We start from the raw sequence: 15,290 nt of genomic DNA on the forward strand, positions 1-15,290 counted from the left end.
CGCTATGAGCGATCCTGAGCAAGAGATGACTAAAAAGCACAAACAACAACAGCTCAAAAACGAAATATGGTTGTTGCTCCTGCTGAGGGCTTAATCCGATTTACAGGAATTACACTTACATTTTTCCTTAAACCCATATATTGTGTACGTGGCTTGTTAAATGCACTGACCGTCACTTTTCTGCACACTGCCAGAAACTGAAGTAGCCTGAAGTTAATATATATAAAGGCATCCAATATTACTTGGTGGTGTGGTGCAATTTTGACGACTTGTATTATAATTGTGAATTCGGTTCTCATAATTATAGGTTCTGATTTTCGAAAGCATGTTTATGTCAGGACCTGGGCTTCTGATGTTGTTTTGGTCAAACCTCTTCATCAGACACTCAGTTCTGTGTAGAAAACAGCTGTGAGAAGTCAAACATTACAGCTATTGCTGCGTTAATGATCTTAAAGTGACTCCTGTATTTCTTGTGGATGTAAATGCCGTATTTAAATGCATGTGTCCCTCTCCTGGAAGTTTGCGGTGTGTACGTGACCTCGCTCTCGTTGTGTGTGTTCCGGAACGATACAAAGGGCTCGACACAAACGGTGAAACGATTCACTTTGGGCGTTTAATGAATTGAATGATTTAATTGTGCCTATTTTTCATCATTTTAGTGAGTTGTCCTGCGAGATATGCTACCCACGATGGAAACGTTTAACAGATGTTCAGATTCATCACACAGAACGCGTTCTGCGTTCGATCGCGCAACGTTCCATTGTTTTCTGCGTAAACACGAGCATGCTCTCACAGTAACAGTACATTTTAAAACAGCGTTTCTAAACGGATTAACGTGTCTGCACTCTTCATTCATCATCGCTACTGTGTGTTTATAAACGCAAGAACACGTTCTGTGTGAACGACACACAGTAGCTGTTTTTTAGACTATGGCCTTTTGAATTATTGCATGCACACAGCTTTTTTATTAGTACAAAAATTTGTTAATAAAAAAAACTGGCCAGTTTTGACATCCTAATTGGCTCAATCTAAAGTTATTTATTTCGTTTATTCTTTTGTCATCCCATCATTTATGAGCTCAAATTAAATTGATTACCTAGAATATCACGTTTCAAAATTCATGCCATACCGCAAGCATAAAAAAATAAAATAAAATAAAAAACATTGAAAGGCAATGATGATAAAACGTCTTAAATTAGAAATGTTATTTGAGTTATTTGATCAGTTTTGTCTAAACTGCCTGAAAATGTACGGTTAACACGAACTGCACAGTATTTGGGTTTTTTTTTTTTTTGCTTTCGTATTCTTAACAGTAAGATGTAATCCACAAGATGTGCTACTGTAAATGCGTGACTAATAACTGGCTGTTTTACCTCCATCACAGCACGCGCTCATCAGTCACTGCGCCTCCTGCTGTCTGAGTGACGCAACTGCAGCGGAGCGCGTGGCGCACTTCATTTCTGAGCGCACTGGATTCACATTTCACTCCGAGGAGCTGGATATGATCTGGATATGATCACATCCAGCCAGGACGGATTTTCTTTTGGGTTTATGAAATTGTAGAATTTTTGAGAACGGTCATGCATGCTTTATCCTTTTAATAAATCAAAGCATTAACACATAGAAATGTTTTATTAGAGGTTTTGTCATTGAAATCAATTTAAAATGGGTGAAAAGCATTTGAGAGACTTCATATTGGTTTTATTTCCTATTTTCCACATGCTAATTTCAATGTTTATATTGAAGACCTGTTAACGTACAGAATCAGTGGACTGAAAAGTGAATAATTTTAGAGCGAAAATGTACAAAACATCAATATTCAACACGTTTCACTGGAATCATCTTCTTACTATGCCAATATCTCTCGCATCTTTTCAGGTTAATTCTGAAACACAAACTGCTGAAATGTTTTGACCAATGTGACAATCGTCTTATTAAAACATGACTCCTACCAAACAGACAATGTCACACCTGCACAAAGATTCTCAAGTCTTCATATAAACAAAGTTTGTTTGTGTTTAGTATGCGATGATGACCTCTTCTGCACGGGACGCCTCCTTTGTGCATCGATGCATGGCTCTAATGAAGGCAAAACAAGTCCGTCAGGCTGAACTCCAGCAACCGTGTCAGTGTTTCTCCAGAGCTTGAGTGAGGAGCTGATTCAGTCGTGAGATCATCGGACGGGGGTCTTCGTTCAGGCCAGCGGTGATCATGGCGTTGTCGTAAATCTGGTACGTAAAAAAATGGCATTTAGTTTTTAATTAGAAACAGTATTGAGATGAGAGAGCGGGGGAAACAGTTTCTTTACCTGCTCCAGGAGAAGCTGTGCCAGCTCAGGGTTCGAGTCCTTCAGTGCGTGAAGCTTCTTGATCAGATCATGTCTGCAAAAAACACTTGATGTCACACAAACCACAACCTTTCTACACTGCAAATATACTCTAGATTAGTCCAAAACATCACAATAATCCACATGACCCCAGTCCATCAATTAACATTCTGTGAAACAAATCCACAATTCATGTTTTAACTTCAAATGGCTGTTACTGGCTTAAATACAATACAATGTTTCCTTACATCCAGTAAAAAATAAATATTATAATAAAAGTCACAGAAAGACGTCAGGCGAGAAATATACACAGATCAAGCACCGTTTAAAATTGAAAACAGTCACAGAAGGAAGCGTTTTTAAAGATTATGGACGTGCATTTTGGCCAAAAGCAATGGTTTTTAAGTCAGTATGCCTTTGTTTCTTTACAAACATGCAATTTTTTGCTCCAAGACATTAACTGATGGACTAGAGTGGTGTGGATTATTGTGATGTGTTTATCAGCTGTTTGGACTCTCATTCTGACGGCACCCATTCACTGCAGAGGATCCATTGGTGAGCAAGTGATGCAATGCTACATTTCTCCAAATCTGTTCTGATGAAGAAACAAACTCTGTGAACACTGTGTTCATCTGCATCTCCTCACTGTAAGGACATTATTCTGGAGACACTGGACTGTTTTCTTTTCTTCATGCAAACTGTCCGATTGATGATTTGTGTTCAGCGTCTCGTACCCAGCGTTGATCTCCAGCGTGGGCTGCAGGATCTGCGCTCTCTCCTCTGAGCTGCGGGCGAGCTGCTGTGTGCGCAGGAAGTGTCGCGCGGCACCCATCTCCAGCACCGTGATCATAGCGGGGTGTGTGTCCAGACGCGGCGTCACCTACAGAAACATTGGTAAATTAATAATATTAATAAAGATAAACACTGTTGTCAGGTTTCCACACATTTGAGAGTAAAAATCTCTGTTTGAATTTGCAAAACGATGTAAATGGTTCAGTGTTTACAATTAAAACCATGTCGATCATCATCATAATACAAAGAGTGATCAAAGAGATGAAATTCTTATTATAGAGAAATGACAAACTTATAAAAAAAAAAAGTATATTTGTTTTAATTTGTATGCAAATGAAATGCATGATTTCAAAATGTTTATAAATTAAATTAATGCATGTTAATTTAATAAATGATACAAATGGACATTAAATATTAATTTGGATTATTTTATGTAAGAAAAAATGGATTTGTGAGGTAAAAATCCGACACCACTAATACTAAAAGTATACAACTGAAAAAAAAATATATAATATTAAAATGAAAGTTAATGCAAAACTGCATTTTGGATGTATGCAATTTTACATGTATACTGCAATTAATTAATAAACACTTCATATTTTAATAGTATGTACATGCAAATTTTGCATGTAGTTGCCTTATGACTGATTTTTACTAAAAGTTACCGTTGCTACAAAATCAGTGAAGTTTTTTGAGTGAGTAGAAGCAATGAACGAGAATGTCATTTTGTTTCTGCACGTGTGTGTGATCACCTTGATGGTGGTGACTCTCTGTCCGAGAGCGTTCCTCATCCAGGCCATCAGATCCTCTGTCTGCTCATCCGTCAGTCGCTCTGATGCTGCACAACACAATCACAGCATCTTAGGAGATTTCAGGTAATTGGCCTTTCATTTATTTCACATTAACATTGTTTACAAAAGAAGGTGAAGAATCAAGAACATGAATTCATCAATCCAAGAGCTCCAGAATCACTCTTTAGCTGACACGTCTCAGATAATGACAGAAAATGGTGAAGGTATTGACTCTTACCTGGTTTGCTGTCTACAAATTTCTCCTCTTTGTAATGATCTACAACAATGTCGGTCTCGGCTGAGATGAGCTTCTTCCTGTCGAACTCTCGGAGGTGAAGCAGCGTGAGCTCATCGAACTGCTCAAAGCAGAACAAGACCTGCAGAAACACACACAAATCTTCATCTGCTGTTGTGCTGCGATCAAAATGACTTTCCTCAAGAAATCCCCGAGCTTAACTGTAAATGATTAACCAGTTAAATACAGAACTAGTATTTGATACATTCTGAAATATAAATACAGTTTATTATATAATAAAATATAAAGTTTATTCTTTTGAAGCTTAAAGATTTTGTTAAAAAAAATTAAACAATGCTATTAATTTAATATCTACTGTTATATTAGGAGGAAGAGTGACTGTCTTTGTTTTTATTCAATACATATTCATATATTATTAAAAATATTATATTAAATGTACATTTTATGATTAAATGGCATGTAGTTGTTTACATGCGCATTTGAATCTATTTTCTTGAGACCTTGAGAAAACAACTTTGATATGATTGATATGATATGATCTAATCAGTGCATCTTTATCCTCCCATCAGCTGCTGACCAATATTTCTGGCCATTTTGAGATAAACAGCAGCATTGGCGCCTCCTGGTGTTCATCTCAGGATCTATCGACAGCCTTGTCAGTGAATAATGCACAATTATGCTTTCAAAACAGGAGTGAACATACGTACTAATCAATTGTTTGCAGTAAATCTGCAGTGCACTGTAACACCCTTTGGATCAACTTGTAGATTCGAGTGTGACCTGTCTGTCTCTAGTCTCACCTCCATATCTTTCTGCTTCATGGCCTCAAAGTACGGCGAGTGCTCGGCCAGGTGGCGATTCGGTGCGCACAGATAGTAAATGTTCCTGGTTCCCGCCTTCATCCGAGAGGCGTACTCCATCAGGCTGGTCTGCTGTCCCGCAGGAAGCGCTGACGACTCGAAGCGCAGCAGCTTAGCGATGTCCTCCTGTGACGACATAATAATCAGTTTAAACACACTCAGAGAGAAACAAAGCGATTAAAAAGACTAAACAGAGTCCTCTCGCACCTTGACGCTCTGCTCCGCTGTGGTGACGATGCCCTCGCGCATAAACAGCCCGTATTCGTCAAAGAAGCGAGCGTATTTCTCCGGATCCTTCTTGCTCTGGTCCAACAGGAACCGAATGACCCGCTGCTGTAAAACATCCCGCAGTTTCCTGAAAGAAAAGAGTCTGTTTTCTCTTATCTGCACGACACAAATGGAACAATGTCTCATTTCAGGCTGGTCTGTACCTGATCAGAGCACTTTCCTGTAGCAGCTCTCTGCTGAGGTTCAGAGGAATATCTTCACTGTCCACAACACCTGCAAATGTCCGTTGTTCATTAATCTAATCGTGCATTTAAAGCTGGTTTCACTCAAACATCTGGACGCTCATCTGACCTCGTAGGAAGCGCAGCCACTTGGGCAGGATGTCTGTGGCTTTGGTTTGGATCAGAACCTTCCTGCTGTACAGAGCCACACTGGATCCCATCTCACGACTCACGTCGAACATGGAGGGCTTCTGCTCGCGCACATTTACATGCAACGATAACGCTGTCAGCTGTGCATGCATTTATTATTTGTTTTTCTCTATGCATCGTCTGACGCTCACCATCTCTGGCACGTAGAAGATGCTGCGGATGTTGAGCGGGGCGTCTGCGCGGTAGTGCAGTGTGTAGCGCGGTTTATCATGAGCTTGAGCCACATAGCGATAAAACTCCTCGTGCTGCCACTCGCTGATGTCTTTGGGCTCCATCATCCACAGCGCCTTCAGAAAGAGAGAGAGAAAACAGCTCAGGACTGATCCTCAGAGCCACGGGGAGGTCAAAGGTCATTCACACACTCTACCTGCAGGGTGTTTAACCGCCGTCCGTTCAGGAAGATGGGAAAACTGACAAAGTTACTGTACTTAGTCACGACCTCTGAAAAACAGACCACGGTCACGTCAGAGAGCATCTCATGTTTTATGTCAGTGTTTTTCTGGTTTGGAGCGCTGCACACCTTTGACTCGGTCTTCTGATGAAAACTCTTTGCAGTCGTCTTTAAGGTGAAGCACGATCTTGGTTCCCTGACGCACACCTGAAGCTTCTGCGATCTCAAACACTCCAGAGCTGCAGAGTAGACACACAAAACTCAGTGAGTAAATCACAAAACTCTGATTCACTTCATTCAAATGTTGGCTGTCTTAATGTTCGATGCCTAAAGACAAATATGGCAAAAGCTGGCTGAGATGTCCAGTTAATTTGAATGCTGATGGTAATTTTAGTCTTGATTTCAAACTCTGCTTCCAATGATCAAGAAAACCCAGTAATTGACAAAGCCATCCATTGTTTTTCTTTAAAGCAGTGCACTTCACCCCAAACGCAATGTCAAGATCAGTCAAATCATTTATTTTAACTGATGTAACATGCAGTATTTATTTTTTTTGCTCTATTATTTGTTATTTCTTAATTCTTCAATAAATGTTAAAGGGCTTTTTTTCTTGCATTAGTTAGCCTAGTATTAGTTACTGTGTCATATTGCCCACTCCTGATCATATTTAAATAATCATGATTATGATATATTGACCATTATGACTTCTGGCATAATCAAGGATCCCTAATAAAAAAATAAAAAAACACATCCTTTTGTCCTAAAACGGTTCTTAAATCCATCTCTCACCCGTCTGAGGACCACTTGTATCCAGGAGCGCCTGGTTCTGCTGACTGAGAATAAACGTCCACTTTATCAGCCACCATGAAGGAGGAGTAGAAGCCCACACCGAACTGACCGATGATGGAGCTGCTGGCCTCCGCTTGATTCTGAAGAGCGTCCAGAAACGCCTGACGGAGGAAGAACAACCGGACCATGAAATAAAAGCACTGTCAGAATGAGGAACGGAAGAGTTCAGTGAAGAGCTCACCTTTGATCCAGATCGAGCGATGGTGCCCAGATTAGCCACCAGCTCCTCTCGGTTCATCCCAACACCCGTGTCCTACACATCACAGCAGAAAGATGTTCATCAAGACATTCTACACCGAGATTGAAGTGCTCCGTCACTACAGTGGAAAACTAACATTAAAATGTTTAAAATATGCAAATATTAGATTTTTTTTAATTACTTTCTTTTTTATTAAGTAAATACTGTTGAATTCAGATGAATATAAACTATGCACAATTTAGTACTTTAAATGTATGTTTCAGTTATTAATTTATATTACAGGCTAATTAATTAATAATTACACATTATAAATATAAACTTTTTAATGTTATTTAAATACATTATCATATACATTTTATTTATTGTGCGTAATGTATTAAAAAGTATTGTAATGCAAGTTAAAAATTAAAAAAAATAGTGCTTTAACCTGTTAACTGTCACTCACGTTTTGAAGATAGACTCGAATGTGCATGATACAAACCAAAATTTTTATAATTCATGACTGAAAACATTTTGTAACATGATTTTGATGTACCATTTACATGGTAATGCAATGTCTGATTTTAAAATGATGAATTTTGAGATTTTATGTTTTCAAGTGATATATAACTTCTGATGATTTCTAATATGTGATCGAGAAAAAGGCAACGAGGAAGTCTTTTTTTTAAACAAAGGTCAAAGCTCCTTTTGTAATGTAGATTTCTGAGGGTACACTCTTGTCATAAATTAATCTAAATACAAAAAATATTGGTATAATATATATTTGGGAGTCTTAGACCTTTCCAACGATATATAGTTTGTCAAGATTAGATTAAATTTGATTGTAATATAGTATAGTCAACGTAGGTGTCCTGTATACGGGACGGGGTGACATTTAACAGGTTAAATTCATATTTCCGATGATATTTGTAGTAAAATTACAATATATTACATTTAATTGATAATAATTTATAAAAAGATATAAACATATAATGCCAATAGTGTAAGTCCCAGTGGTTGAGCTGCTGTAATGAGTAAGACTGTAAGCTCATGATATGAGGGCCCTGCACAACTGAACTAAATGCTACGCTATGATTAAAGAGAGAAATGAAAATAGATGAAGCACCAATTCCAGCACTACATTTAGATCTGATCATATTGTTCAAAACACTGTTTGTTGTTAGAAGATGAAAAAAAAACATGCAATAGAAAGATATGTAGATGGTTGATTTTTGAGTAAAAAGTGACTAAAAAGTCCATGACTAACAAGTGTCAAGTGTGTGTTTATTCATAAATTGAGAACAGCTTTGGTATTTTGCAAACTAGAAAGATAGAAAAGCTGTTCTATATCTTCTTTTCTCAGAACGCAATTGGTCTCAAGACTATAAAGTAATGTGTAATGGGACATGATGCATCTTGAAAAAAAGCCTCACTCACAGCTGTTTGATCTGATTGTAATACATGAGTGTGTGTGGTGATGGAGGTACCTGGATGGTGAAGGTGCCCGTGGCTGCGTCTGTCTGCAGGTGGATCTCCATGGGGGATGTTTCTCCTCCTCCTGTGATCATCTTGTGCCTCAGCTTCTCCAGAGCATCACTGCCGTTTGAGATCAGCTCTCTGATGAACACCTAACACAGCAGAAGAGTGTGTCAGAAAATCACTGAGTCTACAGGAAGTTACAGTCTGAGTCATGTATTTCTATGATATTTCTTCTGTGAATTGATCAAACAGGACCACATTGCATCTGCTTTTTGTTTAATTTCTCACCTCTTTCTCAGAATACAGCGATCTGGCCACAATATCCAGCAGTTTCTTCGTCTCTGCTTGAAACTCGTGTTTGGAGTAGGATCCTTATTTCAACAAAGAAAAAAGAGTTTAAACATTCTTATTTCCATAAGCTATGGTGTGTAGAGTAATGAACTATAACTTAAGTCTCTGAATCTTTACCATTCAAATGTTTGGGATCATAAGAATGCATTGTTGATGAATAGAAGCGTTAATTTCTTATCAAATATAAAAAGTAATGAACTGAATCTCTCTGATCCCAAGCGACGGTGTACCTTGAACGTTCTCGGTGTCACTGATGATGGTGTGGAGCGTCTCCTCCTCTGCGCTCTCGGTCTGCTGTGTGCTGTACCTGCGGTGAGCCACACTGACCCCAGAGGCACAGCTGGATCTCCAGAGCCGGACAGATGTGCTGGGAGGAGGCTGCTGTCTGCCATTAGTGTCAACTAGTGAAGAAAGAGTCAGAATCAACACTATTAAACAGCACTGAAGGTTTATTAACCACATATAGGTCTCGATACTGTTAGTCTATGCTCAACAGTTTTCTACATCTGCATACGCGGGTGAATATGGCGATTATTTACAGAAATTGATAACATTACTGAACATGTCCAGTTGAGCAATATAGACTTATTCAGTACAAAACCTGTTTATTTGGTCAATGAGACAAAAACTATTTTTTAAAGAAGCAGCCTGTGTTTGTTTGATCAGAATCATTCGCCCCCTTTTATTATATTTAATCACTGGTCTGATTCCCTGATCTTCTTATTAAACTGCTAATCCATGTTAAACACATTGAACGTGTAATTTACCTCCAGTGAAAGTCGCGGGGACTATTTTCTTCCCGACTCCTCTGCTGGATGACAACAGCCTGACATGAGCCCTCTGAGAGACATTCAGAGAGTATTTGAGTAAACCGAATGATCGGATCATTTCTGCTGCTGCTACTGCTGCAGTTTGACCTATAGAAGACTGGAAACTACGGCGTGACAAGCGTATGGTGAGTCAAAGGACCCTGTTGACGCTAACTGATGACGTCTGCGTGCGGTTATATACATGCCTGTGTAAAATGTTTAAATGCAGTTTCTCGATCGGCTTTTGGGGGAAAAAAACATATCTTGACCCCTTTAAAGGCTATTGGTCTTTAAATAAAGCGATGCGTAACGGAATATGTCATAGCCTGAGAAAAGTAGCTTTTACAGCTGTTTAATCTGATTCTTTATTTATTTATTTATTTTATTAAATTGACAAAGCAAATACAAACAAATAAGGTTTTTAATCTGATTCTAATGCATGGTTCTGTTCTTGAGCCCCTCGCAGTCTTGAATAAGGTGTTGTATGTGAATGTACCTGGATGTTGAAGGTGCCTTTGGTAGCGCTAGAGGTATATTATTGGAAATAATATTGGCAACAGTTAAAACATTTCAAAGTTAAAGTTCATGCAAACAGATATGATAACGTGCATTTTGTTGCTGTTCACTGTTTATCTGCAGAAAAGGAGGCTCCATCACCTCAAAGAAGAATAAATCTTTGTGATTTAATCTTTGTATGAAGGTCTCTCACAATGGTGGGATGTTGCACCTGAATATACAAATATACTATGGCACAAACAAGTGAAACAATTTATCCAACTTGCATGCAACATGACCACTAAAATCATTTACCTTATACGTGTCCCCTTTAACCACAACTCTTTTGCTGTGTGACTGTTTGGTGGTGGTGGATTTTGACACCCTAAAGATGGGCTCAAGGGTTCCCTGAATTCGGTCCAGTGTGCAAACCTCTGTCCATGACTTTGTAAAATATGTAAATGTATATACACTCTATTGTATAACACCTTTCTATAGTATCAGCCGAGTTACTGAAATTTTATCTGTAAAGTCTGTCATACCCTTTAAGGCAAAGCTCTCCATCAATTGAATGCACCACCACTGGCAAATCACTGGCACCTCCTCCTAAGAGTGGAAAAAAATAAAAATAAAATGCCACATAAAAGTAGTTTGGTATATTTTTGTTTAAATATAGCTTACCTCTGTGAATGTAAGTGGGCATCATGTACATGTGCTGAGAGCATACTGTGAAATACAAACAAAAAAAGACTTTGATTTTATCATTTGACAAATGAGACATTCTTACCATCAGCATGTAGATGCCACAGGAATTCCCTGAACACTGTTAAGGAAAACACTGGAAAAGGAAATGTGCATCCACAGTTAGTTTTAAAAACAACTGCTGGCTTGTTTAAAGATAGGCTTCGTGACATACTACAGCCAAGTATTGTGACCTATATTGATTCTGGACTCATTTCAATCGTGAGAATCTGCTGTGAATAATGATATGCAATTTTCCACAATCAGAGCATGTTTAATGAAATAATAAAGGTATAAATCCATGAGAATACTGCAGCACGTGCATTTTTGTGTTTTATGTTTTGTAATTCGATGACGAATATCTTCAGACCTAAATTACAGATTACTGTTTTATTGGGCTCATTTTAATCGAGAGAATTTTCTGAAAATAATGAAGCAATTTTAGATCAATGCATGTTTCATGAAGTTATGAATGAAGTAATGATGTAATGAATGATGTAACCTATGTTTTTTCTCAATTTATTGGTTTCATGTGTGATGATAATATCGTAAGTAATATATCTAGATCACAAGAATTACCAAATTATCATATAGAGACATCATAAATTATCATAACACACACCCTGATAATTTAATACAAACTATCATATCATTTGTATATGTCTCTATTTGAACAAAATGCTGCACATTAATGTAATTCTTGATGTGTTTCATGATGTGAAATGTGTTTCAGTGTAGTGACGCACATTCGCAAATTTTTCAAATCGTGTACACGTTAATGAATTGCACTGGGCCTTGTTCATTAGTTGTGTGTGTGTGGTACGTGAAATGCTGAAAACTGCGAAAATGAAGTCTCAAAATCCAAATGAACCGAACAAGATCGACTCAAACTAGACATCAATTAATGCACGCGTGTCACCCGATCCACATATGCATGCTTTCCTTTTTGCATAAGCAATTTATGATATATTAATGCAGAACAGAACATTTTTATTTGCAAACATGTCTGTATATGTACAAATCACTGCACAATAATTTAATCCTGAATCAAATTGAAAGGCATTTGTTTGTGGTTCGTAAGATAGCTACATGTATAAAATTGATGTAGTACATTGATATTTTTGCGTGCATCTATTAATCATATCTATTAGTCTAGTTTCATCCCATAGACCATCAGCATACGCTTTCGGAAGTATAAATGGAAGAATTGCTCATGCTGAAAGTACGGAAGTTCTAAGCGGCCATGCATTATATATTTTTTTTCTTTTTGTTTTCTCGTTATAACGACTTAATTTTCTCGTTATCTCGACATAACGAAGTTCGTTTTCTCGTTATAACGACTTAATTTTCTCGTTTTCTCGACATAACGAAGTTCGTTTTCTCATTATAACGACTTAGTTTATTCTAAGAAGTTACAAAACTGCGCCAGCAGGTGGCACTATAGACCTGAATATAACTGATGGGGCGTTGTGTACACTGTCCACTTTACTGTACGTGGACCTTCCTCGTTATCGCTACAATTTTTGCAGTCTTGTTCATTACTGACATTTAATTAATTCATAAATGTTAAATGCTTGAATCAATATGAATGTTTTGTGTATTAAGTTCCTTCTAGATGAATGAGTTTCACCAACGCGTTCTGTGTCATAAAATAACTGCTTATTAAAACCAAGGTTGACATCACTGTATTCTGTTTATCTACAGTAGGACGGGATTTAACGATGTAGGCTGATGTGCTTCTTTTCCTTATTACTAATCTTTATTGTTAACCATATTGATGAGAAATGTGATGTATATGTAAAATCCATAAGCTAATTTAATTCAGTTTTGTTCTATAATGTTGTAATCGTTTTTTCTACACACACATACACTACACATACACATGAACGCTCTTTTCAAACAGAAGCTTGTAACACACATGATATCTGCCACATCATATAACGACTACTACAAATTACAAATTATAATTTTATTTCAAATAAAGGGAAAATGAAAAGTGAGTTTAATCCAAGCAGCTCTAATGGCTTGTTGCCATTTAAACATGTTAATTACAAAAACAAAACGTTCCTTGTACTGTCTCTGGAAAAATCAACAGTGATTGATCAGCCTTTATTTATATACAGTGTTGTAGACGTTATTACCTAGGCGAAGCAAAATTTGCTGAAATATAGACTACAGTAAGAGCGCCTGCATGGTTGTCCATCAGATGCCTGTCAAAGTTGAGTTCGTTACTATAGCAACAGTAAAACTGTCATGTCGTTATAATGAGAAAACAAACTTTTGTTATGTCGAGATAACGAGAAAAATAAGTCGTTATAACGAGAAAACGAACTTCGTTATGTCGAGATAACGAGAAAAATAAGTCGTTATAACGAGAAAACGAACTTCGTTATGTCGAGATAACGAGAAAATTAAGTCGTTATAACGAGAAAACAAAAAGGAAAAAAATTATAATGCATGGCCGCTTAGAACTTCCGTATGAAAGTATAGAGCTCGGGCGTAGACGTTATGGAATGGTGCATTGTGGGTAACGGCGGCCATTTTAGAGGCATCGCAAAGCAGGTTTGTAATAAGATAATAAATAGCCGGTCTCCAGAAAAAGTTATAGAACGTGACAAAAAAAAAGTTGCCTAAACCTATACAGACAAATTTAATAATGAAGCCAAACAACGCTACTTTAAAAAAAAAAAGAGGTTGTAGGCGGAATCGATCCCTATGAACACATGAAAGTTTACCAAGCCTCAGTTTCCCTGATAATTTCTCCTACCGGGTCTGTGGAGTGAGCGCTTAAACCTCCGATCAATTAAAAAATTTAAAGTCACTGGAGGCTCACCTGCAGATCACAAATGGATCTGCAAATTAAACGTGGCGAAAACAATCGTTCTCACCAAGGAAATGTTAACATTAACCAAGCATCAGTGATTACACACACACACACTTCTCAGATTCTGCGAGCTATGAAGCTTGTCTATGCGGGTTTGTCACACTTCAGGAGTAATTACTCACCTATCATACTTGCAAAAATCCACTGTTTTCATCCGGTAGTTCTGTAATCCGGTATAATATTGACGAACCTTCACCTCAGACACAACCCACCATTCACCAAAACAAGATGCTTAACTTCCTATTTTGAAGTTCGTTCCATTTTTTTATTTATTTATTTTTTAAACAAGTTGTTCAAATTTGTTAAATACAGTCAGCACAAAAAGCAAATTAATGTATTATAATGTATATATCTATGTATTATAATATTATCGAAGGTGATGGTTTCCCTCCGTACAGCGGCGACCCAAGCCATCTGACGCCTCTTGGTGATTTCAGACACCTTGTGCTTGTTTTCCAAGTAGGAAAATGTTGAAAACTAATATGATTCACGAGGCGTTTGCCATGTCGATCATGAAACCGATTACAGCAGTTCACACTACAGCAATACTGAACCATTTTCCAAAAAATAATCAAAATTAATGACCAAATGACCAACGTTACATAATGCCTACTATACAGTACATCTACTTCTGTACCGCGATTCCCACAATGCATTGCGACGTGACGCAACGATCCCGAGCTCTATTGAGAGTGAGGAGTTGTCGTCATAGCACAGAGCCCCTCCCCCTCGATATCAACCTCTCCGCCATGTTGGCAGGACACCGGCGGCAAAACATGATTGTTTACGTGTGTTGTTAACTCGGTAGCTGAGGAGGTCCTCGCAATTCTGCACTGTTTTACCATGCCTGGAAGTCACTGCTGCGTTAAAAACTGCTCCAGTACCTCACACGATACATATGGAAAACATAGGAACAAAGGAATCATTTTTTAGGTTACAGAAATTGACACAGCATCAGTCTGCAGCCTCGTCTGAATCTCATACACATTGCATTTAAACTGTTGAGAGCTTTAATCTAACTAATCTAATCCCAACACAAAAACCTGTTAAAGCATGTATCCTTGGGATCTTCTTCTTCTTCTTTTTAATGTTTAACGGCGGTTGGCATCCAGCATAATTGGTGCATTACCGCCACCCTCTGCTCTGGAGTGTGGATCAGAAAACAGGTTAATATATTAATTTACCCCAAACTAACTTCCTAGGAGCCACCTCTGGATAAACAACTGTGCAACTTACCCTCAAATTAAAAACTGCTAATTCTTTAGCTGTGTCATTCCCAATCCTACCAATGTTTTCATTTTTCGTATCCTTGGGATAAAATCAAATTACTACTAAATACCTAAACTTACACCGTTTTAGCCTACATCAAAACATGTTGGAAAAGTTTATGTACATTGAACATCTCGGTACAATCTACTGTTTACAAAAC

At 37.8% G+C, this 15,290-nt stretch overlaps 1 protein-coding gene across 1 annotated transcript; it reads right to left on the bottom strand.

The window, feature by feature from the left end:
* Nucleotides 1-1,698: 1,698 nt before the first annotated feature.
* Nucleotides 1,699-9,835, bottom strand: LOC113067369 (heat shock protein 75 kDa, mitochondrial-like). Its single transcript, XM_026239737.1, has 18 exons — nt 9,700-9,835; nt 9,163-9,333; nt 8,870-8,952; nt 8,590-8,730; nt 7,106-7,177; nt 6,865-7,025; nt 6,205-6,314; nt 6,052-6,125; nt 5,816-5,971; nt 5,605-5,725; nt 5,457-5,526; nt 5,233-5,380; nt 4,966-5,151; nt 4,148-4,286; nt 3,871-3,956; nt 3,061-3,206; nt 2,309-2,381; nt 1,699-2,228 (listed from the first exon to the last, which is right to left on the bottom strand). The coding sequence occupies exons 1-18, from the start codon at nt 9,818-9,820 to the stop codon at nt 2,127-2,129; spliced, it is 2,160 nt and encodes a 719-aa protein (XP_026095522.1). The 5' UTR covers nt 9,821-9,835; the 3' UTR covers nt 1,699-2,126.
* Nucleotides 9,836-15,290: the final 5,455 nt, after the last annotated feature.

This window comes from Carassius auratus, linkage group LG28B, assembly GCF_003368295.1.
Source record: "Carassius auratus strain Wakin linkage group LG28B, ASM336829v1, whole genome shotgun sequence".
Taxonomy (NCBI): domain Eukaryota; kingdom Metazoa; phylum Chordata; class Actinopteri; order Cypriniformes; family Cyprinidae; genus Carassius; species Carassius auratus.